The 26567-nt window shown below is 37.7% G+C and overlaps 1 protein-coding gene across 5 annotated transcripts in view; it reads left to right on the top strand.

Moving 5' to 3' along the window:
• The window catches only part of PSPC1 (paraspeckle component 1), a 57627-nt gene extending 33601 nt beyond the window's left edge, over positions 1 to 24026 (top strand). For 2 of the 5 annotated variants that reach the window (XR_008429426.1, XR_008429423.1), the window contains 4 exons: positions 19587 to 19688; positions 22536 to 22643; positions 22896 to 23174; positions 23771 to 24026. Coding sequence is in view for 1 of the 5 variants with exons in the window: in XM_053935743.1 (XP_053791718.1) it covers positions 1136 to 1321 (186 nt within the window). In the remaining 4 variants the exon portion in view is untranslated. Of the gene's footprint in view, positions 1 to 1135; positions 7159 to 16549; positions 16804 to 19586; positions 19689 to 22535; positions 22644 to 22895; positions 23318 to 23770 lie in introns of those variants that run through there. The other 3 variants (XR_008429424.1, XR_008429425.1, XM_053935743.1) reach the window with 3 other exon arrangements.
• Positions 24027 to 26567: the final 2541 nt, after the last annotated feature.

The raw sequence follows: 26567 nt of genomic DNA, 5'->3' as shown, positions 1-26567 counted from the left end.
GCTGCTGAGCTCTACTGCTGTTACTGGAGTTAAGCTTTCAGAAGCATTCTTTTCTGATTCAGGCATATAAATAAAGTGTTGGTCTTAAATGTCGTTACTGAATTCTGAGTACTTGGGGATTTGATGTAGATCTCTGTACAGAAGGAATTTCTTCTGAAAGCATAACTGTCCTTAACTGGTGAATGATGAGTTATTTCCACATCTGATTGTACCATGTATCTATGCTTTTAATGGTTTATGTTGAGTTTAAATTTCTCCATGTGGGGTTCTGTTTTTAAGCACTTGCATAAATACTGAACTGTAAGTGCTCAGATGGATGTTTTTTTTTGCTTAGAAACGAAGCAAATAAATCTGTATAAGGATATATACCCTTATTAATATTAAGCATAGAGCTAAGGAAAGTAAATATGGACTATTGATTGGATTTTTGTCTCATACTGATATTTGAGAATGAGCCTTAGTTACATACAGAGTTTTGTATAAACTAGGAATAGTCCAAAAATATGAATTTTCTCACTAATGCAGTTTTGTTTGGACAGAATTTCAGAATTTGAAAAGCCTTAATGAAAGATCTCTTAAGTTCTTGAAAGTATTTTAAAGATCTCTTAAGTCATACAAAAAGCTAACTGGAGGTAGCATGGCCTTGAAATATCTGTAGGTATGTGGGTATAGAAGTCTTAAGGCTATTAAAAGAATAAATGCAGTTTCTAGAAATACAAAAGCTGATTTCCTCCCCTCCTAGTTTGACAATGTTTTTCTAATTTATTTAAGGGAGAAGCTTTGTAGTTTTTATGTAAGGCACAGTAGGGCTCAGATATAAAACTGTTTGCTGTCTCCTCTGTTACATAGGAATATGTATTACTTCAGATGTGCCTATAAGGATTAATTTACATTCAGCATCAGAGTCAGTCTTAAGTATTGTTTTTGATTTTTAATTTACTTTACAAAGTTGGAGCATAACATTAGCACTCTTTAATTTCCAGCTCTTTTTCCATAATAACTAATTGAATTGCTCCTTTCTTCCTTCTATGTGTGATCCTGATTCTGCTGGACTATCTGCTGAACTCCATGACAACATCACTTGTGGTTTTTGTTGTAACTCACATTTGGCATGTTCCAAATGGACTTGTGGTAGCATAATGAGAGATTCCCTCAAGGAGGCCCATCCCAGATGGGTTCACCTCTGGTTAGTAGAACGGGCTCTGAAACTCCTCAGCCTCCAATGAGTGGTGTAGGTGCCGTGAGTGGTGGACCTGGTGGCTTTGGTAGAGGAAACCCAGGGGGCAGCTTTGAAGGACCTAACAAGCGTCGCAGATACTAAATCTTAATTCATTCCTTACTGTTTTAGAAATTCCAGTAAAATTATACAGTGATATGCCTTTACAATTTTAGCTGTTATCTGGAAACGGTTCTATTGTTATTGTAGTCTTTAAATCAGTTTCTTTTGTAAAACTTTTTTTGTATTCAGTCATAGGCTTTGTAGTATAGAGCAGAAATGATGCGGATCATTATGTAAGGCAATGTGTTTGTGACTCTAGCAAAATGCAATGTGTGACTATGCTGTAAAACGTGCAGTTATCTGATTACAATAAAAATCACGAAAGGATTTTGGGAATGTTATTACTAATACTGAGTAAGAATAATTTTATGTTTAATTATAAGTGGCATCATTTTAATTTTTATGTAGTTTCTACTATGTGTCAGGAAAGTTCCATTCTTAATAGTGTTTAGCTGAACTGCATGATGCAGTACATACTATGAAAATCTTAAAACACAACTGCTTTTGTTTTGACTTTCAAAGAGCATAAAATTTTATACAAAGTGTTCTCCAAGATGCTGTGTCCTTCCATCTCAATCCATCATTGCAAACTTAGTCACAGTAGGCTTATCAACAGAGGTTATCTGTCAGACAAATTATTAGAAAATTTAACGTGGGGAGGGAAAAAAACAACTTTGGAAAGGAATCTCTATGTATGCTATATTCACAACAGTGTGAGTGAATTTACCTAAACCATATTTATAGAGGAGAAAATTGGTTGTGACATCTGTGTGTTCTGCTGATGGTTAAAGTATCTCCCATTGCAAGGAAGGAGACATTTCTGCACGCTGGTTGAAAGCTTTCCTCTGTGTTTGCACATCATTATTAAGTATACATTTTCCCTAGTGGTTGGTTTGAATAAAAACATGTCTGTTTTCAATTAGTAACTGTTTAATTAGGAAGCAAATACATGTTTTCCAGCGAAAATAAGCGTTCACTTATAGTTAAGTAATACGCATTTAGAAGGATTGCACGTGAGTATTCTTCAGAAAGGTTTACAGAACAAGGAATTTGGAAAATGCCCATTTACAGCACAACTCAGGGTAGATTTGCTGATTGAGTTTTAAGATAAAACTGGTAGTAAAGTTATCAGGAAGCTTTTTATGGTTTTGTTTTGTCAGTCTTGGAAGATGATGGAAAAGACCTATTGGTTCTATTCCTGTAATGACAAATAAGTAGGGATATTGGTTGGCTACCACTACTCTTTTTCCTGTGCAAAATAGTTGTAAAATAGTGCTGTTCTTTTTTATCAGTTCACATACATTTTCAGAGGTAGATATAACTAAATTTTATCTGCATGAATTGTGATGCTATATTGATTTAAAACTGATTTGAAATAACCTGGTGCCCTAAAAACATCCAGATGGTATATACATAGCTCAGCATGGGATGCAAGCAGCAGAGAGGGCTTGTGTGTTACTTGTTAATGTGACAGTGATTAGCTTGGTGGATTGAATTCTGAGCAAATGGTTAACAAGAAACTTGCTATATCGCTGTCATTTTGGAATTACACTGTTACTTAAATTGCCCGTGTTACATGGCTTAAGATACTGTTTTCATACAATCCTGGAGTTACCTTAGTGTATCTAAGTATGTAGGTCCTCACTTCTCTCACATCTCTACCTGCTAAGCATTTTCCTTTAGATTGTCTTTAATGTTGCCATTTTTTGCTTGACTTAATACATGCCACTTAATACAATACTGAGTTACCTTTAGTCTGGAATACTCTTTCCCCTTGATATATGTATCACATTATAGCACTCATTCTTAAAGTAAAATTCAACCAAACTGCAAATGGTTTTCCTTTACACACTGGTCCTAAACCTCAAGATTTGGGAAAATTACTGTGTTTTCACTGCTATAAACTAGTGCTTGCATATAGCAACTAGTTAAGCTCTCTGCTCTAGTGTCCTTTATGCAGTTGAAAATGCAGTTTACATTGGTATCTAGTAAGGTGTCCAAATATGAGGTTACTTTTTTCCTAACATTTTCTGCCCTTGTACATGACTTTTTTTAGGGGATTGAGGACGTAATGGTGTAAATTGGCAGATCTTAACTGTAAAGCTGTACAGGGAACATGTTTTAAATACAAATTAAACTAGATTCAAAAGGTTGGTTCATTTTCTTCAAAGGAATAGGCTGTGTTGTTCAGGCCTTTTAGCTAGCTCCTGTATATTTATTTAGCTATGTAAACTCTCCTCCTTGTAGTATCTGAGTGTGTTTCAGAAGAACATTACATATACTAAATCTACAGAAGTCGTTCATACTTTCCATGCCAGCTTCATGCTATTTTAAGTGCATGTTTGTTTCACTGTATTTTGGTAGCAAGTGGAGGTATGCATGTATTTGAAAGTTATTATAGATTTTATTTAATATTAGTGATTGGGCAGTTGTGACCTGCCCTTCCTGTAATCCTCTGACTTGGATGGCTCTGCTGCATAGTAGCCGTAGATTTGTCAGCTGTCCTTACTGCAGAAAATCATTTAATCTATTTTTAAATGTCCGTGAACCAAGTCCTAACAAATAAATACTGAAATATATTTTTGGGCAGATTGTAAGGAGTTAATGAAGAATGCCTTTTGTAGCTGATGACATACTGCTAAGTTCAGCTCTTAAAAGTTTTCTTTGGGCTGCTTGGCTCAACTCTAAAGGCAGTGCTTCTCAATTTGCCAAGTGTGGTAGTAACTGATCTAGCTATACAATAAACACCTAATTTTGTTAAAAAATGAATGGTCCCAAATTGTTTCTTAAAAATGTGTAGATGTGGCCAACCAGTGTTTTTGCCTGCAGGTTCTGCCCTTCTGCTAAAGTGATTCATTTTTCTTGATCCTCACCTGGTGAAGCAGTTTATCATTTTTACTGTGTATACATGTACTCAAATTTTTAACTACATTTGCACTGTTTGACTGGAAAGCACAGTGAAGTCCTGGCACTCTGCTGTATGCTATGCTGAAACAAGTAGGCTTGGAATATATGTCAGTCTACCAACTACAGTGCACTTACTTTTGTAATGTACTTACTGAGCTTTTACATTATTCCTGGAGTTTCATATTCCTAAAATGCCTAATTTTCCTGTGAGATACAATTTCGGTACTTAAAGATAACACAAAGCTTTACTATTCCATTTAAGTTCTGACCAATGTGCTCATTAGATAAAGCACGTTGATACCTTGGGAAACTTTGTGGCGATTCTAATATACTTTACTGTATTTATTTCCTAAGAAAATTGTGAACTACTGTGGATTACCTAGAAAGAAAATTCCTGGCGGGCAGTTGTTTTATTTGTTGTCCACAGTTTTTTATGCAGTTGTACATAAAGATATAATAAGCTGGAGATTTTTAATAGAACAAAATTTAAAAGAGAATGGCAAGAAGATAGTATGAACTAAATACTTAATTTAATTTTAAGCATAAACCAGTAGGATTTTATAATATGCATTCTTTGAGGAGCATTCTGATATAAAATATGCTGCCATATTCACCACATTCATTTCCCTCTTTTCCACTTTTGATTTCAGATATAGAATAATTTGTAATTACAAATACTTTGACAGGTACTAAACACAAACACGTGACATTTATGAACTATGTCTTGCTAAACAGTTGCAATCTAATTTGAGATAACTTGGCTCAAAAATGCTGAAATAACCAATCTAAAGGTAGATTCTCAAATGAAAACCAAAACCCTATAAGCCTTTTTGGAGGGAGAAAATATGCTTGGAGGTGAGATGTTTAGCAATTAACTGGTGTGCTCTGGTGGCATGAAGTTCATTTTACTTAAGTATGTTGCAGAAACAAATTTTTTTGCATACTTCCTAATTTATCTATTTTTATAAGAAGTTGGATCATTATTTTTCCCTTCCTAAATCAAATTAAAGTGTAATTGAACTACTAAAATGGCACAGAAGGCAGGGTAGCAACTAGAGCCAGTTTATGTTGGACCATAGATGTGAAGGGGTTCTAAATCCCATTCCCGAGACTTGGAAGAGTTGCATATCCATGGGTTGTTTTAGAGTCTGCATGCAGCATCTTATGTTAGCATGTGCTTGTGACCAGGAATGGGAGACTTCAGAGAGCACATACTTCCAATGCAATCTAATTGTCTTCTCAGGAGCCCTCAAATTATTAACATAATAACATAATAGTTATTAACATAAGTAACAGCACTGTGCTGTTATTAAGATGCTCATCTTGAAGTTTGGTGCTTTCCATGGGCTGTTAACTCACTCCTAGCATGAGGGAATATCAATCCAAACTTTCCTGACTCATCAGTGGTAAGGAGGGAATGGGTGTGGCCTATGAGAAATGCAAATCCAGTACTTTAGATTATTGGCTACTCAGTGCTAGTTTGGTGGCAAATGTTGAACTGTAGTAACCTGAAAGCATTTGCTTTCTTAAAAATTCACTTACTGAAATGTAAGAACTTAGTAACAATAAAAGGATTGAATAAAAATTTGGAATACCTAATGTCAAATACAATTTTTCCCATTGGATTGTTTTTATGTTACCTTTTTTTACATTCCTAGATATACTGTAAAGTACTTTCAGCAATCTCATCAGTTTAGTGTGTTTTGTTGATAGTTTTGGGTGCCTTCCCATAAAGTATTTTAAAAATCATAGCTGTAGGCATTTCAGGTGTATTTTCACAGTAATTCATGAAATACTGCAGCTAGTTATAAAATTGTCTAAAATGTTACTTGTAGAATAAATAAACTGAACATGAAATTTTCATGAAAACAGTACTTTTTGTGCTTTTAAATGCATGGAAACAAACCCTCAATGTTTTAATTTTCAGTGGGATAGATTTTAATAGGTCTTTTCCATCTTGAACTTCCTTAAGATACTATGAAAGTTAATATAATTGAAATGTGGAGGCATCCTTATTAATGATCTTAGCCTCACTTTAAAAAGCAGTGCGAGAAGTTTCTTCTGTTTGGAACAGCAGCCCTTTTTTCCTAATTAAAGGAGCTATTCAGAAAACCATTCAGAGATAAGCACAGCATACTTACAGGTAAAACTATTAAAAAGACCCTCTGCTCTAATGTAATGATTATTATACACACAAGTCACATTGAAAGAAAAAAAAGCAACTTTGTAAATGTGGGTAAAAAGCCAAGTGATTTATATGTGGTCGCTTGAGTGGAGAATAAAATGCTCATAATAACAGGTATGAGATTCAAAAGGATTGGACTGTGTTATTACATACACATGTGGATAAGGTTTCTCCATTTGTTTAGGTAAATGATTTGTCTAGAGCTTCCATTGTTCCTAGATTTACTAGTGTGCTTTTATGTCTCAATTTCTGTAGAGTAAAGTATAATTTGATTGAATTTACATGCTAATTGTATGCGGGACATTAAGTGCTTGAATTTAAAGAATTGCAGTGAGAATAAAGATACTGTTCTTGACTTTAAGTAAAAACTGCGTAGATCCTTGAACAGGAATAAGTGTGGAGCATCCTGTATGTAAATTGAACAAAAAAAATGGGAGAGAGGGAATAAAGTAACGTAATAAAAGTGAGAAAAGTGTGGTTTAATTTTATATTAAAATAAATATAACTTAAAGTCTTGTTCTACATGAAAACCACAAACCAACTAATTTGTAGTAGAAGAGATGGAAATACCAGTTACATTCATATATTGGATTTTTTGAACTGAATTTAGTTTTGTGTAGGTGGCCAAGGAATAGCAGAAAAACTGAAATGAATTAATGTTCTAAAAATATTTTGAAATTCTTGGGTTGTAGGGTGGGATCACTGCAGTTGGATATATCTCTTCTGTGTGGTTGTTTTTTTTTTTTTTTTTTAATTGATGTGTAAGACTTCATTTTGTGGCTGAATACAGCAACTGTATACAGCATACACACACCATGTAAGTATGTAACAGATGATTTTAAGGTTGCTAGCCTCTCATCAAACCAGTGAGAATCCAGTCTTAAACCTGAGTGCATCATAGACAGAGAAGCACCAAACAGAAGACCATGGTAAATGAAAATGAAATCGTACATATCTGTTAGTAGTACTGGGATGGGATTAAGGTATTTTCGTTGATTTTTTGCCTTAATTCACTGTAATAATTTTTGTGTGTGTGTGACAGGGAAACTCATTATCAGTTAAAGATAAAGAAAGAAGGAAAAAATCTCCAACAAAACACCTCTCCCAAAGAAATCCCCAAACCCTAAATACCTCAGTGTACAACCCAACCCCAAGCAAAATGTGTTTTCCCACTTTAAATAAAAAGGTATACTTAAGCAAGGTGAAAGAGAAAATAAATCTAAAAATATGTAAAAAACTAAAAGGGTTTACTGTAATTCTTTTTGCATCTGTTAGCTCTTGATGTTCTGGTCATTTTAAAGTATTGCTTTTTAAAAAAAAAAAGTTCCATTACTGTTCATTATTTATTATAAAAGGATTTATTCTACTAGATTTATTTATTGTTACTAAGTTTTCAATATTTCTATATAGAGTAAAATGGCATGAAAAAACACTGCATAAGCCAGCTATTGCAGTACTGTAGAATGCAGTCTTTGAACTGCTAGCTGAATTGATCTTCCAGGCTGCTTACAAATGTTTTAAATATTTGCTAATGGGAATTTAAAATATTTGTGAGCATATTTAAAAGAATCCAGTACATACCTTACTGCAGATATGAATAGCCTTTTTCCCTCCTTGCTGCTTGGTCCTGCTTCCTCTGTGTCCCCAGGCAGTGAGCAGGAGACCCAGGTAAAGAGAGGTAAAGGAGACTCTGTGAGAATTATCAATTCTGCTCATTTCAGTGTGGAAGGAAAGAAGAGCAAGAAGGGGCAGTAGAACAAGTCTCTTCATAGCTGTGCATACATAGAGTAATCTGCAGATGGTAGTTTAATAAGTGTTCTCATTAAGTGACTTTGGAAGAAATACATAGCCTAAAACAAATGGGTAAGAAGCGTGTTGAGGGCTTTAGATGTCTGAATAACATGGTTATGGTTTACATTCTTGGTGATAGTTGGGCCAAGAGGGCGAGTATTTCAAGCAGTGAAGAAAAAAATGTCCACTAAAATGTTGAGCCAATTTTATGTGAGCTTGATCTGTCTGTTCACTTTCTGCAGTTACCAAGAAGGTTACATGCAAGCCAGTAAAAAAATGGGAAATAGTGTTCTTCGTGATTTCTCCAGGAGAGATGATATACACAGTTGCTTTAAAAAGAAGCAAGACTATTCACATGTACTTTTTGTTGGAAGAAAATATATAAACTACCATTACAAAGATGGGAAATACTGTCTTTTAAAATGCTAACATTCTTCATTCTTTGACGTGATAGCACTGTGTTGTTCCATATATTATGTTCTGCTTTTAAGGGAAAGAGCATGTGAAAGGTAAGCCACAGCTGCAGTTTTAATCAACTTCAAATAAAAAGCTTTTTCCAGAAGACACACCTGTAATAATGAAGCAGTAGTTCACCTTCAGTTTTGTTTCAGTGTGGAACATTGTGTTTCTAGAACTTACAGCATTGTACCAGTACCAATTCCACATTTGACATTTTCAGAACCAGAGTTGTGCCAAATCATACAAATAAAGTTTTTGCCTTAGTGTATGAAGAGTGCAATTACTGCAATTCAAAAACTGAATGTTCAAGCGTTTTGAAAGAAAATGTATGGAAGAATTGTCATCTATTGAAATGCTGGTTTAAAAGTGAAAATTGTCAACTTGGCAGCAAGGATGGCTGTACTTCTAAAATTATTTTAGGCTATGTGTCAGTTTGTTATTGCCATGTTGTACTTTGTGTAGTTTTTGTAATACCACTTAATGCATGTTTGACATTTTTCTTCCATCACACTTGTGTAGTTTCATATATTATTCACACTGATGAATACAACTGTTTGTAGATGGGGAGGTACCATAGCATTTGTTTAATATTATGTAACTTTTTTAGGAGAGTTTTTCATTGATAAGCTTGTTTTCTGTCTTGTGTTTACTCTGGATGTTTTGAGCAAAATACACTTTTTCTACTTTATGTGGGGAAAAAGTAGCAAGTAATGAAAAAGTAGTTATTAGGAAAGTAAATGGAAGTCCTGGATGCTTCTTAGAGTTTCTAAAATGACAGCTGACTCAGGAGAATAAAATCACTTGGTATACTTTCTACATGATTATTCTAGACTTTTTCCTGCTTACAGCACACTTCAGGATCATTATTCAAGGTTAAAAACCAAACATTTAATTTCTGTCTGGTTTTAATCCTCAGTGTGTTTACAAGACATTAAAATAAACACAAATGTCTCGATGTTTGCTCTGAATAGTACTCTTTAAGTCCTCAAGTTGTATTAAACAAAGAAAAATAATTTGAGTTTCATAGTTTTTAAATACTGAATTAGCCAGTCCCCTGGGGGTGCAGTGGAGGTGGAGGAAGCACAGATTTGTGGAGAAATCATACTCTTGTTTTCAGTTGCATTATGTTCCTGGGCATGCATTTTTTACTCTTTACATGGGGCCCATTTGTTACAAATATTTAAAAAGATATATCATCACTCATATTTCATCAATTACAAGTATTAGTTCATTGCTACATTGTAAAAATAGAATTGGTTCGTTTAGGCACATTTACTTTACTGGAGATCATGGCATGTAGTATAAATATCAGAAATAGGGTAATTCAAGTGTTGGTAGAAACCGATGATATGTTGTTGTGCCTTTAAGCCTGGTTGGATAAAAGCTGATACATATTGAGCATAACAATGTCTTAAAACTCGGTGCCCAGAACTGTGATGCTGCACTTGCATTTCAGCCTTATTGTTGCGGTAATCACAGAAATACTCACAGGTTTGAAAGTGTTCATCTAGATATACAGAGGAGGGTAAAGGATTGATTATTGTATGTTGCTTGGTTTTGAGGTCTTGTGTATTGTAGAATTTTCTTATATGATTGCTTAAAAATCTACTGGTTTTTAAAAAATTGTCTTGTATATTTAAAACTGTTCCATATGAAGGAAGCCAAATGGTGTATCTTTAAAGAATGTTTAAATTACTTTACTAGAGGTCTTACTTGAGCTCTAAATCATTTACTGATTTGACACTGAAGACTTGGTGTCTTAACTTGAACCTTACACTACAATTATATTGGAAATTGTGCAAGCTTCTGCCAAGTTTTAGAAGTGACATGAGGATGTAAGGTGACATATTGACTGTAGGACTGGGCCAAATCATTCGTATTTGATGCTTGTTACTGGCCTGCTCTGGTTATCCTAATCAATTCATTTTAGCATTTTGTTTCCTTTTCTGTACTCTAGGTTTTCTTTTGTTGTAAAAGGCTTTATGTTTTCCTTATGATATGGAAGATATGAGCTGTATGAAACTTTATTTGGGGGTTCTAACACTAAACTTGATGGAAATGGTTTAAAGGAATGGAAAGATGTCAGATGCACAGTAAAAACTAGTTAACTTCTATGATTTGATAAGTTGTTACATACCTCTTCATATGTGTTTTGTTAGTGTATATCATGTATGTATTCTTAACCTGTTGTGCCTTTAAAAAGGATTTATGTCTCTTTGTAAGGGGGGCAAAAAATTTTGTTCTGGATTAATTTAATTTCATTGTTTCTCCTTTGTGTAGTTAAGCAATAATGAAGTGACAGAGCGTACATGAGAATTTAATAGATAGTTACCCTTCCTGAACTCACAGATGTGTGCAAATACTAATACAGAAAAGTAAAAGTAGATTAATGTTCTTCATGGATTTACAGACGAGGGAGATATTATTGTGGAAAAGCAGGAAAATGTGGCTTTATCTCATCTTCCACTTTGCAGCTTTTAATAATTTGGGAACTACCATAGAATTAAAATCCCCAAATACAACTCTTATAAACTTTTAAAATTCTTAAATGTTGTTTCACAGTTCTGCTATAAACAAAACTAGTTCAGTGTAAACATTCAAATAAAATACATGCTTTAATGGAACAAATAATTCCAAAAGCCTGCGTTTTATTAAGATGAGTCATGTTATTGGGAAGTTAGGTATATTTTCTCGTATTTTTACTTTTTGACTATGTAACCTTAAAGGAATAGAGGTGAAATTAATGAGATGCAGGGAAAGGCTAAATATACAGGACAAAATTTCCTGGGAAAGGACTGAAGTTCAAATATGTGTAACTTAAGTACCAGTGCTTCCAGTAGGGGACTTCTGTCATGAGTTTAGAGAGCTCCTGCTTAGAAACAGGGGATGCCAAATCTGGTCCTGCTTTTATGGCAGGAAAATGTCATCTTTACCTTGATTGTGACAAACCAAGAATAGGATTATCAGGATTTAAGTTTATGAAGAACATAGTTATCTTGCTACAGTGATGAATTTGAATGGCTGAAGAGTCAGCATCTTAGGTAAGTTTGTCTGATGAGCTGGTATATGTACAGCTGCATGATTGTCACAGCCTTCCCAGGACTTGGAATATGGTAGTGCCTTTGGTTGTTTCAGCAGTTGCTTCATGTGCCTCAGTTAATGAAGTTCATTTATGGTTGCACAGATGCTTTTCAAAGTCATCTTTTCTGCTTAGCAAATTCTCTTGGGTAGTGACAGCCACTGCAGTTGTGGGTTGAGAGCGGTGCCGTCATGGGGTGCTTAAATCAGCAATTAAATCAGCTGCAGTTGGCTTAGTTTATACCTGTTGGTCATTACAGTGCACTTCCAAATACTATTTTTCATTAATGAAAGTTGTGTTCTCAATGAGGTATTGATCTGAGCAAGTTTGAGTAGAGACTTAAGAAAATATAAACTTATATTTGTAAGAAAATACACAGTTACATCTGTACTGTCAATGAGACAAATTCCTTTAATAATTCCAGGTGTTACAGAAAATTTGTTTCTTGGATGGTTCTGATTCCCTAAGTTTGTAATAAAGGTACTTGGATTTTGTTCTACCTCTGTTTTCTGAGGTTCATCTTTAAACTGTTTGGACATCTGCATTTATTTTAGCTTTCATAGCATGGGTGTAAACTAGAGTCCTTCAAACTTTATGCATAAATGTACCCTGTCAGGGCATACTCATCAGTCAGGTGCTGATCAGATGCAAGATTTTGCAGAATCCAAAAAGTAAGTGTGCAAGTTGTTAAATAAGATGCAAGTAAATGTGTAAGTTGTTAAATAAGATGGAAGTAAAGTTATGAGAAGACCAGAACAAGACCGAGCAGAATAGGAAAGCAAGCTGCTCTGAAGGTGGTCTGTAAAAAGCAGTGTGAAAGACTCTGGTAACAAGTACATGTTCTGTTAATCGTTCAAAGAAATGGATGCATCAGGATATAGAACTTCCGTTTGAAATGCAGACTTCTTTGGAGAAGCTGCTGCTTGCTTAAGTGGAGTTTCTTATTCAAGACGTTGCAAGTAATGTTTGTAGTGTATTAGAATGGATGTTTTTTACTTGTGTACATCAAAAGTGACAATTAGGTAACTGAAGACCTTTTAGACTGTGTGTGTGTAACCATTTTCTCATTAATGTGTTGATATTTACAGACTTGGCACCTGAGATAATTTTGATAGCTTGTTTATAAATCAGTATTTTTAATGTGAGAATTATAGTGCAAGCTGGCATCTTGAAATCTGAATGAGCTATGATGAAAAACAGTACCAACAATCAGTCTCTTTGATTAAAAATATTTAGTTTGAATATGATGCCAAGTTACTGCCTTTGTATATAAGATGATATCAAAAGGGAGTTCCTCACTTCTCACACTGTGCTCTTGGCCTAGTCCTGTGCAAAGGAGTGTCATCATTGAGGCCTTTACTTTGCTCTCAGTTGAAGAAAATGGTAACCAACTGGAGTGACTTTATGGTGGAATGATTAATACTATTCCTAACACTCACTAAGATGCCTGATCTGTTATTCAGACTTGAAATTATTTCTAAAGTGCTTTTCAGTCTTCTTTGCCACATGTTAGTAGGCGTTTGCTTTGCTCTACATATGACAGCTGAGCTCAAAGCTTTTTTAAAATGTTTGATATTAATTTAGAAAGCTATTTCATTTTGGGTAGGAAGAATAGCTTTATCTTGCAGATAGTAGTGACTTCTACTAAAATTAGGAATGCTGTACATAAAATTTACAGCATTCTATGGTACTATAAAGCTGAAATATATCCTGATAGTGCGGCATCAGCAATATGTCCAGTTGTGCAAGGAAAGGACAAAGAGCTGAGTTTGAGTCCCAGCTTGCCAGACAGTACAAGAGCAGCAAATAGAGAAATAGTTCCTTTATTCAACATTGCTTTGTGGGTTTTTTCAGAAACAGGTAAGTCTATGTCAGTATACCAATAAGGGGTAGAACATTTGCAGGATACCCTGCAGTTTATAATGCTGATTGTTGTCTTTGTCTTGAAATACAGATTCCATTTCCTGTGTATTTCAAATCTAATGTAAGATTTTCTGTTTTCTACCAAATACGATTTTATTATGGTGGAAGCTGGAAGTTGGTATTCTGCATTTGTTATAGAGTAATCTGAGATGGAAGTTGTCACCCAGTAGAGTTAGTACAGGAAGGAAATTCCTTGATTGCACTAAGACTCACAAATCTTTTGACAGGACCAGAGTACACACAGAAACACAGGGGGTTACTTCTGAGCATCAGGAAACATTTTTACTGTGAGGGGTGACCAAGCACTGGCACAAGCTGCCCATAGAGGTTGTGGAGTCTCCATTCTTGGTGATGCCACAAGCCATCTGGATGTGGTCCTGAGCAGTGGCTCTAGGTGGTCCTGCCTGAGCTGAGAAGTTGGACCAGATGATCTCTAGAGATCCCTTCTGACATTAACATGTCCATGATTCTGTTGTCTAAGCAAAACTTTGATTTTATTAAACATTACAGGAATGAATTAACAGTTAAACCCTATTACATGCTTAGGTATTTGAATACTTCCTTACTAGGTTTCATTTCAATGTAGATGTATGTACTGGGTAGTATTGTTAAATTTTACATTTTCAAATGAAGCATGTCAAAGATGAAAGCTCATGGAGTGAATGAGTTGTTGTTAATGAAGACTGTGTGACCATGTCTTGCCCTGCCCTTACCGCAGCACAGTCTTACTGCTTCAGAGATTTTAGCCCCACAAAGATAATCAGTTCTGCTGTCATTATTTTGGAAGAGGAGGTTAGGACACTGGCCTAACTTGGCACCTGCTGCAAAATGACAGGTAAGGAACCTTACAGGAGGGAATGGGGAGCATTGTGTGAAATTCTGTAAAGCAGAATTGCAAACACTTCAGAAGCTGTGTTTTAGTGAGTTTCACAATTCCATAGGAATACTGTTGGGTTTTTTTTTTAACTAGAGAAAATTGGACTATGCACAGTATAGGAAGTTTCGTGTGAAACTAGATACCCTCTTAGATTTTGGAAGATACAAGATGTCCTCAAACTAGTGAGGTCATCACTATTATAAGAATTTTTCAGTAATACAAAGCTTATGCTGATTTTCTGCAGTCTTAAAACTAAGATACAAAAAAAACCTGTCTCTTAGGCTTTGCATATGCACATTTTTGCTACTTTAAAACAATTTTAATTTTTTTTGAAAAAAAATGAGTCTTAATAGAAGTATGCCTATTTAAACATCCCTAAAATCTTAGGGGTTCTATTAATTCCCTGTATAAGAGTATATTTGTTTACATTGTGTGTAGCACAATGGTATCCTGACTTCTGTTAAAGTAGTAGAGCTGTACTGATCCTACTTAACTCTGTGCTAGCTGTGCTGGTTTAACGATACCTGGTTTACAGCAGACTTTTCTAAATCTGTGTCTGTGATAGGTGACCTCAGAGTTTCCAGAATCTGGCATAACTGTGAAATTTTAACTGTAGCTTCCACTTCTAAGTGCAGCATTTTCAGATGCTTTTCATCTGTCAGGTTTCTTAAGTTTTCTTTGTGAAGTAACATCTATACATCATTATTTCTACGTGAAAGAGATGATGAGGGTTAAAGGTTATTCTCTTCTTCCTTCAACAGTTTGTACTTTTTAGCTGTTCATGATAAAGTATCACAAAATGCTCAGAACTTCACATCTGTGTAACCTGTCACATGAGTTCTGAATGGAGAAAATAACACCGTTACTTGGATATTTTTCCAAGTTGCTCAGCATGAACACAGTCATTGAAAGTAAAAATCTGAACATTGAAAGATACTTCTGCTGCTTCAGTGACAACATTTTTTAAGTGGGTAATTACGAAAATCACTGATGAGCCAGCTATTCTGGTGCTGCAGGTTCCTCAACTTGAAATGGGAGTGTCATAGAGGGGAGGGGGCTGTATTAAAAAATACAGGATTTAGTTGTTGTTACATACAGATCATTGTAATGACTTGGGCTACTGTCTCACAATGCACAAAATTTTGCAAAAAATATAATGTTTGTGTCTTGCATCTAGGAATGTAATGACTTGCAAATGAACAATTTTTATTACTTTTACAAAGTGCTTACAAATTTTAGTATCTTTGAATTCAGACCTTGCTGAAGCTGTACAGATGAAAACTTTTGTGTCTTCTGTTTGAATACTTTCAGACATGCTCATCACTCCCTAAATACTGAAGAAATCATCTCATTTCTTTATGGTGAAGATCTGCAATCCAAGCAAAACAGAAACAAATGTCCCTTGATAGCAGATTGTCACTGGCATGTGTTCATTGCCTGGCCACTAGTAACTGCCACCATTTGTTCTTTTTTGAAATCTGATCCCAGAAGAGGAATATTACTGCATTTGCATTCCTCATTCTGTGTAAGATGCTAACTTCAGGTACCCTACACCTTGTGACTTGAAAGTTGTGAAATTGGTGTTAAATATTTTTAATGATCTTACAAAGGAAATTGAATGCCTTGTTGGTGTAGCTCAAGTAGTATTTTCCCTTTTGTTTCTAGAAACTTAATTCTTCTTTTGAGCTCTAATTTGGTAAATATTTTTCCCCTTAAATGCTTGCTTGCTTCTACTTCTCTGCAAGTATACGCACTTATTAAGAGAATTTGACAAACACAAGATTGGGAAAAATTGTGTTGGCAGTTTGTCTCCTATAATCCCTGGCAGCTGTACAGTGATGCCAGGTAACAATTGATTTAGTCTCTGATGGTTTTATTGTCCTCAGCAGGGAGTACTCATAATTAAGATGAGCAGGTTTGGCCAGACTAAAGTTAAAACTAAGAGAAGAATGGGGACGATAAGATGGCCTGACCATTTAAGAATGTCTAGCACTGTATCTTCTGTTAGTATGTCAGCAGCCAACATTGTTATCTCTTACCTTTTGATAGGTAAGCCTGAACAAATGCAAACATGAACACAGCTCTGCGGATCATCTTGGGTTCCCTTTGGAAACCCCTAATAAATGGCCACAAGGGATTGTGTGTTTTCCTGAGAACAGCTCGTCATTGGAGTTCTTCTTTCTGTGTGCTGGATAGTGGTTCTGCTACTCTCAAAATCATACCTGTGCCTGCTGGTGCAAAAAGCCATATGGTCACTTCAGTGGAAATCAAAATTTACCTGTGCTGCTCTTGTGTGTTGCTAGGTAATTTTTAAAGTAGACCTAAAATAAAGGGGGAAACTTACAGTTACAGTACCCACCAAAAATCCTATTAATTAGAAAAATGAAAACCAAAAACCTCTTAACCAAACCACAGAACCTGTTCTGTCAGTCAAGCCAGTGAAGCTGCCACGCATCCGTGTGCAAGGTAAATGTGCAGTGTCCTTCAGTGTTGTAGTGTCACAGCTGTTCCTGCTCTGAATTAGCACTGGCAGCCTGGAGCTTGTCCTGTACAGCCCATCTCTGCTGGAGATATCCTGCTAAGCTGAGTATACATTACTTGAGATAGGTGCACTTAGGAGTTGGTTTTCAGTTTTCCTTCATAATGGCACAATATATGCACAGTATCGCTCAGTTTGTGTGTGATGCCTCTCCTCCAGAACAGGCATATTTATCATGCTGTTAGCCTTTTAGACTAGTTCAGATTCATTTTGTTTACCGTATCCACTTTGAGCTTTAATTTAAAGAAGAGCTTTATCATATGAATGAAAATTCAGTCTCTTACTTTGAAAACAACTTTCTCTTGTGTTCCAGCTCACTCTTAGAAATCACTTTTTTAATCGCTGGCTGCTTGGATGCATTCAGCTCTAACAAAGTAATTACTGCTAATCATAAACAGTAGAGTTTTTATAGGTTTATATAGGGTAGAGAGGTTGAATCATCTTAGAAGAGGGAAAATTGTGAATAAATCATGCAGAGGCACATTCCTAGTAAAAACTACACACATTTTAACACTCCCACCAGTCTTACTGGGTGGTTTTAGAGCCTGTCATTAAAAATAGATGATACTTATTTGGCTACAACTTTGTCACTAGTATCTACTGTTTGCCAAGAATATGGCTCACTGCTTTCTCTTCAGTAAATCTGGGTGGCCAGGAAAGAGAAAGTAATATTCATTGTCAGTTACAGAAACTGGAGAGACTGTATTAGGCCTTGGTGCTTTAGCTTTCTTGATGGGGGGAAAGAAGAGATAAAGTAATTATTGGGTTTTGTTCATAATAAAATACAGACTGAAAACTGTGCAGTGTGTAATTTTAGCCTTCCTGTTAGATGGGTACATACCTAGAGGTAATGTCTCAGGATGCTAACACTTGTCCAGATGACAGTTCCAGCCAGCTCCCTATGACTGGCAGCTCATCAGTACAGCTATTACTGCATTTGACTCGCTAAATGATTGTTAGTATCAACACTTGCAAAGTTACAGCTCTAGTTAGAAAGGGTTAGTGGGCTGTGCTCTCTCATTTGTGCTTTAGGAAGAAAGTATCTATCTTGCTGAATGTCTGGTACAGAATAGATAACTGAACTTTTGAAATCTGATAGTGAAGTGGGAGGGGAGATAAAAAGCAACCAAATGGGAGAATTGATTTAATAGGACTCTGCCATTAAATCATGCCAACTTTAAAATGGTATTTATTTTGAGCTGCAAGTCTCAGCCTGTTTTCAGCTGTGTCTGATAAGGTAAATGTTACCTTTATTGTGTTTGTGGTTGTGTGTTGTAATTTATACGTATGTCACTTCTTGAGTTGCTTTTTGGGACTGCTCCTAAAGTGAAGCTAGCCTGAAAGGTGCAAGCCGCATGTGGCTTTCCGAAGGAATTCTTTCTGTAATAAATACTTTGCAGGGTGTGCTAAGTTTTATGATCATCAAAACCAGACCTCAAGGTGTTGGAAAATAATTTTAACAAGTCTTTACTTGAGAGTATGGGGAGTTCTTCACTTTGTGCTGTTGTAATGAGGACCTTTCCAGGCAGTCTTCTCTGTAGACATTTCATTAGGGCTCTCAGGCTCTGCAGCACGTTTCTGTGCCTGAGTAAGGGATTATGCTAAGCCTGTCAAACATCACAGTGCTCATATCTTACTTCAAGTCTGAGGCATTTATGGAGAAGAGGTGATTTTAATTCTGGGAGGAGGGAATGTGTCTACAGGTGAAAGCTGTTTTGAAGCCTGAAGCATGGAGCTGTTGAATTTTAAACACTTTGGATAGTTGTTTTGCATGTGTACCCTATGAGAAGACACTGTGCAAGATGGATACCACTTACTGCAAATACAAACCAATTGATTGCAGAAGTTGTAAAATTACGGAAGTCCTAAACTTTTGCATCAATTTCTAATGCTTGCAGTATTAAACTGTATTTTAATGATACTTTTTTGCAGTTCTGTTGTGAGATGGTTTTTTATTCCAGCTCAGTTCAGGCATATTATTTTGATAGATAACTTTGCCCCTAATTAATAATGTCTGTACAACAACACACTGCAGAAAGAGGAAGAGACTGCAGTGAGAGCTGTTAGTTCTCAAGTGCCACTCAGTGTTGTGTGCAGGGATCCCGCTCATTTTACTGGCACTGACATTAGAAGGATGAAATGCCATTTTCGCCATGTGCCTTGGCAGGCTTAAAATGTCTAGAATGTCTTCTGTCACATGAAATACATACATTTTAGAAAACCTCCAAAGATAAATGACTTGGGGCTCTTTGGAGAAGAACTGCAGTTAATCTACTCCAAATAGAAATATGAAAATCTAGGAACTTTTTAATGTTCTTGGAACAGCTGTTGCTTAACTGCTGAGGTAGTAAAAATTTAAATAAAACACGTGGAGAAACAACTAAGTAGTAAGAATGGGTAGAGAATAAATGGATTTTTTTCTGGGAAGTTTGGGAAGTTTTATTATGGTTTATTGCCCCATATATAATGGGTTTTTGAAAAGAGAAGCTACTGTGTATTCCGTTTTGCTTGGAATGTCAGTTATTTACTGTCTCTTTATTTTTTTAGGTTACTATTAAAATCTTAAAAATGCAGATGACTGGCTTGTGCAGAATCCTTTTGCTATCTTATGCAGACAAAAGGGAGTCCTAAACCAGGTTTTAGTACAAGGTACGTATATTAAGGTATATGACTTTATCCAGCAGTTACTGAAATCAGTACCCCACTTTTTGTTCAGATTTGTGATTTGATGTAGTTGTGCTTCTGCACTTCAATTAATACTTGATTTCAGATAATGTAATTCCTGCCATAATTCCTGCCCATGTGTTATGTTTTTAAAGGACTTCAAGCATATGCACACAGCCTCTAGCAGTCAGCTCAAGCTCTGGCCAGCCATCCAAACCCCATAGTGCCACATTAATATGATGCCATGTCTGAGCTGCTGGATGTTATTGATACATTGCACTCAGACTCCTGATTGTTTGTACAACCAACACAGTAGTTACTGATACTGAACAGTCTTTGGCATTAATCAGAGGGCTCTGGTATGGAAGGCAGTGTCCATGCACTCTGGGAAGCCTGGGGCAGAGTTTGATTTGTGTGCACGCAGGTGTGTAGTGCCATCTGCCCTGACTGTGGACAGCATCTTAATGGGGCTGACAGATAGCAAGGTTTTAAAGGGAGTTCTGTGCAGCTAAGTTCAATAGTTCTGGTAATTCCAAAATACCAATTATTTTTATAAAGTAAAAATAAATTTAAACACTGGTGGGATTTGACCAAGATGTGTAAATTCTACTGGTAAAGCAAGAGAAGCTTGTGTTAATTCTTTTGTGTTTGTTTGGCTTAGCAAAAGGACTCAGAGCTGTCTCTGTAGTTGTGTTAACAGTAAATAAGAGAACTGGAAATATGAAGGCCCAGAACAATTTATCTGTTTTGTAATCACATGTAAAAGGTGTCCCTGTCCATGGCAGGGGTTCAGACCAGATGATCATCTTTTTCCATGTGCTGGCAACTTTCTTTGTAAAGCAGGATGCCATTTGGAAGCCTTTGTGGCCAGGTTGCGCTCTTTGCTCAGGGTGGTTCTTGGACTTGGTGTTCACCAGGGCCACCATGTCCTTACCTGCAAAGGGGCGCTCCAGCCAGCTGGCCTCCAGCCTGTCCTGATGTCTGGGATTATTTCTCCCCAGGTGCAGGATTTGGCATTTCCTTCTGTTGAATTTCATGAGATCCTGTAAGCCCATTTCTCCAGCCTGTCGAGGGATCACTGGATGGTGGCATGACACTATGGCCTTTGCAGCCATTCCTCTCAGCTTTGTGTTACCTGCAGACTTGCTGAGGACATGTTGTCCCATCAACCAGGGCAGAAATGAACATCCTGAAAAGGACTGGCCTCAGTACAGGGATACTCTGCTAGCCAGTCACATCCAAGAGGACTTCATGCCACCAACAACCTTCTAAGCCTGTCTCTTCAGACAGTTTTTAGTCCACCTCATGGTCCACTTACTGAAACTATCAGTAGTCTGTCAGTATCATGACAGGATCAAAATGGTAACTGGAAATACTATGGCAGTGTCGAAAGATTTCCTAAGCCAAGTCAGACAATATCCACTGCTCTCCCCATGTCCACTGAACTGGTCACCTCACCAGAGAGTCTCTCCAGTTGAGAGTCTTAAGAATTTGCAAATGACCTCATTGTAAATACATACTGACTGCTGCCACTTACCTTCTTGCCCTTCTTGGTCTGGAAATGGTTTTTGGAGTAGTTGCTCCATCACCTTCTGAGGGCTTGTAGTTCCCCACATCCTCTTTCTTGCCCTTCTTGAAGACCGGAGTGACTTTTGCTTTCCCCTGGTCCTTGCACACCTCTCCCAGTTGCCACACTGTCAGCAATGCAGTGTGGCCTTGCAAGGCCAGCAGCCAGCTCCTTCAGCACTCATGGGAGCATCCTATCAAGCTCAGCACGTGTGACTTGTCCAGTTTGTGTTCCGTAACCTGGACCCTGTCATGTTCTTGGTACTGGGAGGGGCACTGATGAGGTGGGAAAGTTGTTGCACACCTCTTTTTGTGGTTCTGCTTTTGCTGTTTACTAAGGCGTCACATTAGTTTCCAGTTGTAGTAAAATCACAGTATAAAAATTGTCACACAATTATTCACAATATAAACCAGACTACTGAAGTAGTAAGCAAGCTACAACCATTTACTCACAAAATCTAAAAAAGACAAGCAGCTAAAGCTCTTTCTCAGAAAAGTAGTAGTAAAACAGAAAAAACAGAAAATGCCTGTTTTTTCAGAGTTTGATTAAATTGTGGGTTTTTTTTTTTTGTTTTGGTTTTTTTTGGGGGGGTTTTTTTTGTTTGGTTTTTTTTTTTTTTTTTAATCTAGAGGACATTTTGTCTTGACCATGTAGCCACTGGAATTCAGTCTTGCTTGTCACTGCATATGAGAGTGCTGCTGTGCATGACAGCCATTTGGGAACCTCTGTGTTTGGCAGGTTTCCCAGGCATCTCAGAATTTTTCTGTCAGTTTACAGTTTCCTTCCTGTGAAGGGAAAAAAGGATGGTCAAGGTTCCTTGGAGATACAAGTGTCCCTTTTACTGGCTAAATAACAACTCCTTGTCTCAATGAAGTGGTAAATGTACCTTTCTTCCTCTTCCCCCATTCCTCACCTGTGTTTGGACTCAGACTGCAGAGTGAACCTGGCTGACAAAGTGTAATGGCCTAATGAAATTGTGTTAAGTATTGTGCCAGGCTGCCTGCTCCTGAGCTTCCTGAACAGAGGGAGCTCCAGCTGCCTTGCAGGGGCAGAGCTGTCTGAAAAATTGCTGGCATTTCTCAGCTCTTGATCCAGCTGTATTTGCTGATGTGTTGCTCTGTTATTTGCCATCTGAGTCTTCTTAAGGGCTCTACTTTGATGACAAAAGCACACTTGCGAGGAAGTTATCACTCAAGTGTCTTTTAACTCCTCAGCCTGAATCATACTTACTTCTTGGAAATGTTCCTCTCCATTGAATGTATTAGGTTTCAATGGAAGCTGCTGATGGCTGCCCATCCTCAGAACTGAGGCTGTTACATTGTGATGATGTGCAAAATGCTGCTCTGCACCTTGGAGTTACAAGGACCATCCAGGTGAGAATATAATCATGTTGTCACTTGTTAGAACTCCTGTAGGTAAATTTTGCACTCAGTTTTCAGTTTGTAAGTACTATTTTTGTGCTTAATCCATGAATGGTTTTTTTTCCCTTTTATCTCTCTGTGCTCTTGGGCAAACAAATAATGCGTTACTTAATAAAACAGTAACTACATCTCTCACACCTGGCTGAAGGTAGGAGGAGGACAAACTGATCATTCTCAGTTAAGCTGTTTCCTCTCTGCTTGCAGACAGGCCAGATCTGTGAGACCTGAGGGAAAAGGGCTGTTTGAAATGATAAAAAAGAACCCAGCCTGGAGGTGGTGTGTCCCCTACCAATACCTCAGCTTGGAAAAGACATGAGAAGAATGTGAATACATCTGCTTGTGAGCTCCAAGTCCTCTTCCTACATGAGGAGACAAGTTACAGCTTTTTTGATGTTAATGTCTTCAGCCTTTGGCACAGAAGGTGGTTCCAGTCCAGCATTTCATAGTAAAGCTGATGTTGGCCTACTTTGATGTGTAACTGAGGTACTGATACCCTTTTCATCTAAACTGCACTCAAAGCAGATTTTCTTCCTAGAAATAGCAGTGTTACGGGAAGTCGGTGTCACTAAAATTATTAAGTTTGTACGTTCTACAAGATTAATAAGAGTAAATGATATATTAAATGACTGCTCCTTGGTTTAAATGATTGCTGTTGGACTTTATATGACAAAAAATAGGTAAGTGGTAGGGTTTAAAGAAAAAGCAGTAATGTGGATTGTGTTTATGCTGCGGTAGTTTAGAAGACTACAAAAGTATTAATTACCTAGAGAAAAATTGTATGAGCCAGTGACAGCTGAAAAGAACTGGAAGGAAATGTTAATCATAGGGGAGATTACAGCTGCAGTAAGCTGTCTGTGCTGTTGAGTAGGAAGTTATGCTACAAATGCCTGCTGTCGTAATGTAGCTCAATAAAAAGATGAGAAAACATGAAGAATGAAAAATTAATTTTATGTGATGTGATTTGAACACTGGCCTGTTACATACTACAAGGGTTTTTAAAAAATTTCAATATAGCGATTGTAAAGCTGTTTCAAATTAAATGAGTAACAGGATGTTTATTTTTTATTTCCTGAAATTAGCAAGGCAGTGGACATGAATTGAAGGCTTGACAGGAACCTCACGCAGTTAAATCCTACAGTGGGAACTGAACTAAGCTGATGCAGTTGTAGATCCTGGGCACAGACTGATGGCGAAGCAGCTTTGTGGAAGCTGATCTGGGGTCCTGAGGGACAAGTGAAGATGAAGGTGTCCATCCCCATGCTGGGGGCTCCATTAAAAGATCATGGCTGAGCAGGGGCCAGAAGAGCAATCTCTCTGCTCAGCACTTCTGAGACTGCAGCCCAGTAATGGGCTCTTGAAGACAAGGAGACGTGGAAACGAATCCCATGGAAGCCATTGGGCCATCAGAAGGCTGAGGAGCACAAGAGCCATGGGGCCAGGCAACGGGGGTTTTTACAGCTGGAGAACAGGAGATGGAGGTGGTTAAGAGATCCTGATAATCCAGCTGTGTAAGAGAAGTGCATAGAGGAGGTGGAGCCAGGCTCATGGCAGCGGTGCACAGTACGGTGGCAGTTTTGTACCATTGTTTCAGTGCATGGAAGTGTTGCATCATACCACTAATAAAAATAGTGCAAGGCAGCACTGTGTGGCTGTACTTACCTGGACTGCCTGCACTGTGGAACCATTGGGGGCTTCCTGGTAATCATTTGGTTTCAGGAAGGGTAGATGCAAAGGACCTGGTCTGGAGGTTCATTTGTGGGTTTAGGCATCTTAACCCTGCTATTCACTGAAAGAACACTCTGATACTGACACAGTAGAGTTGACAGATCTATAAAGGTGAGGGAATGCCCAAAGCCTTTAAATCTCCTGTGCAAACTTTTCCATACAGGTTGTCTCACGCAACCTTGTAAAGTCTTTTGTCAGCACAACCTTTACAGGGGGGAGGGGCTGGGACAGTATCTTACCCCCTCCCCCACTGGAGGGCTATATTCAGTGTAAGACATGCAGCTGCTGTAACAGGCCTAATAGGGCTTTCTTCCCAAATTCATCTCTCTGTTCTTGGCTAGGGGAAGTCCATACAAGAGTAACAGCTCCAGGGCACAAAACTCCTCATCAGGAAGTGGGAGAGAGTCTGTGCTGAAGATTGAGATGTCACCACATGGGTAATCCTGTTCCCTCAAGCTCTGCTGGCCCATGCCCACACAGTTGCAGTGTTTCAGAACAGGCCCTCATCTCCCTGGGTATGTGACAATGTCTTCATGGTTTGGGTGCCTCAGCAGCAGAGCTGTGCCTTCCCTTAAGAGCAAGAGGCACAGCAGCGGAGGGAGACAATGGGAAGGTCTGACCCCTCTGCTATAGCTGCACCAGTGCCACCAGTAACTGATCAGAGTTCCTTACACTTTAGAGAATGTAGGAAGTATTACAGACATTCTGGAAAAAGATTCATGATAGGTGAGACTTTGCTGTGGAAAAACAGGTGACCTGAAATCAAAAAGAACCATCTTCTGCCTGGTCTCTTCCTGCTGGCCTGCTGTATTTGAGATATCTGGGATTTGAGAGACCCTTTTAAAGCTTAATTTTTCCTGCTGCCTCAGTTCTGCTCAAATTTGTAGTGTGTAGTGTCTTTTTCAGGCAGTTTTTTCCAAACTTGTTGTTGTCCCACACTCAAACATTTTAAGACATGTTCAGAAAGTGAAAAATATTTTCCTTGTTTACATGGGACACAGAAAACCAGGAATTTTGAAGTGTCATGCTTGCACTGCATGCCCATGCTGCAGTAGCTTAGAAACACATGGCCTTTATAGTTCTCTTGCCTTCTTAAAAGACAAAGCTCCAGCAAAGCTAAACACACTGCTACAGGAATGGATCCTGCAGGGTCATCACTGTTCCCATGATCCTGGGCAATCACCACTTTGAGAGACTAACTTAAGGAAAGACATGTTACAGCAGCTGCTTTCCAGTACCATATGGAAAGGCACGTAGTGGTAACAGAACTACAGCAGGGACAGAGAAACAGAACATTTTGGGACAGCTTCTGTGCACCTGGAGCAGCCCTGGCTGGCTAAAATGGCAGCAGAATGCTGCCCTGTCTCCTCTCCATATTGGAACTTTCTTAAATTCAGACTGATCAAAACACATCTTGTTTTTGCAAATGGGTGCAGAAAGCACAGAAGACCTGTGATGTGGTCAGCTGCATCACCCACCAACCTTCAGCTCCTGTGAAAGAAGCTGGCAACAGCAGGACTGGTGCTGGAGCAGTGAAGGTAAGAACCCTGAACCTTCAGAAACATCTGCTACCACTGCCGTTCATGGGAACTGCAGCTGCAGCCCTTGCTGGTGGCAGCAAGAAGAAACTGAGCAAGTACTTCACAGGTATTTCTCCACAGTGCCTAAATAATTGGTTTTTATTGTAGCTTTCTCTTCATCCTTTGTCCACCAAAACCTTTTTCAGCAATCAGACAAAACCCATACAATAAAAACGGACAAAACCCAGCTTCAAACAGCTTTTCATACACTTCTTATGCATCTTCAATAGGGATTCTGAATTCATACTGCCAGCTAAAAACAAAAGATGGCTGCAAAATATCCATCCCTAATAAAAGCATAATGAAACCCAGATTTTATTCCCATGTTCTGTAGAACTCCTCCCTCTCTCCCAAGTGCCTCAAGATAAAAAACAACCCCCCAACTCAACAGCCTTTGACAAACTACTTGCTCTATCAACTCTTGGAGCATTACTAGACATTTTTAGGTTAGACTGTACAACAGTATCTAAATAACATCTCTATTATTTGGACATTTGTTCAAAACACCTTTTATCCCCGCCTGGAGTAGCTCCAGCATTTCCCACTGGCAGGTGCTGTACAGAGCTTGTCC

This window comes from Vidua chalybeata, chromosome 2 (genome assembly GCF_026979565.1).
Source record: "Vidua chalybeata isolate OUT-0048 chromosome 2, bVidCha1 merged haplotype, whole genome shotgun sequence".
In the NCBI taxonomy this organism is placed as follows: domain Eukaryota; kingdom Metazoa; phylum Chordata; class Aves; order Passeriformes; family Viduidae; genus Vidua; species Vidua chalybeata.
The sequence above is the reverse complement of the archived record's forward strand: the minus strand, read 5'-3'. Positions and strand labels throughout refer to the sequence as shown.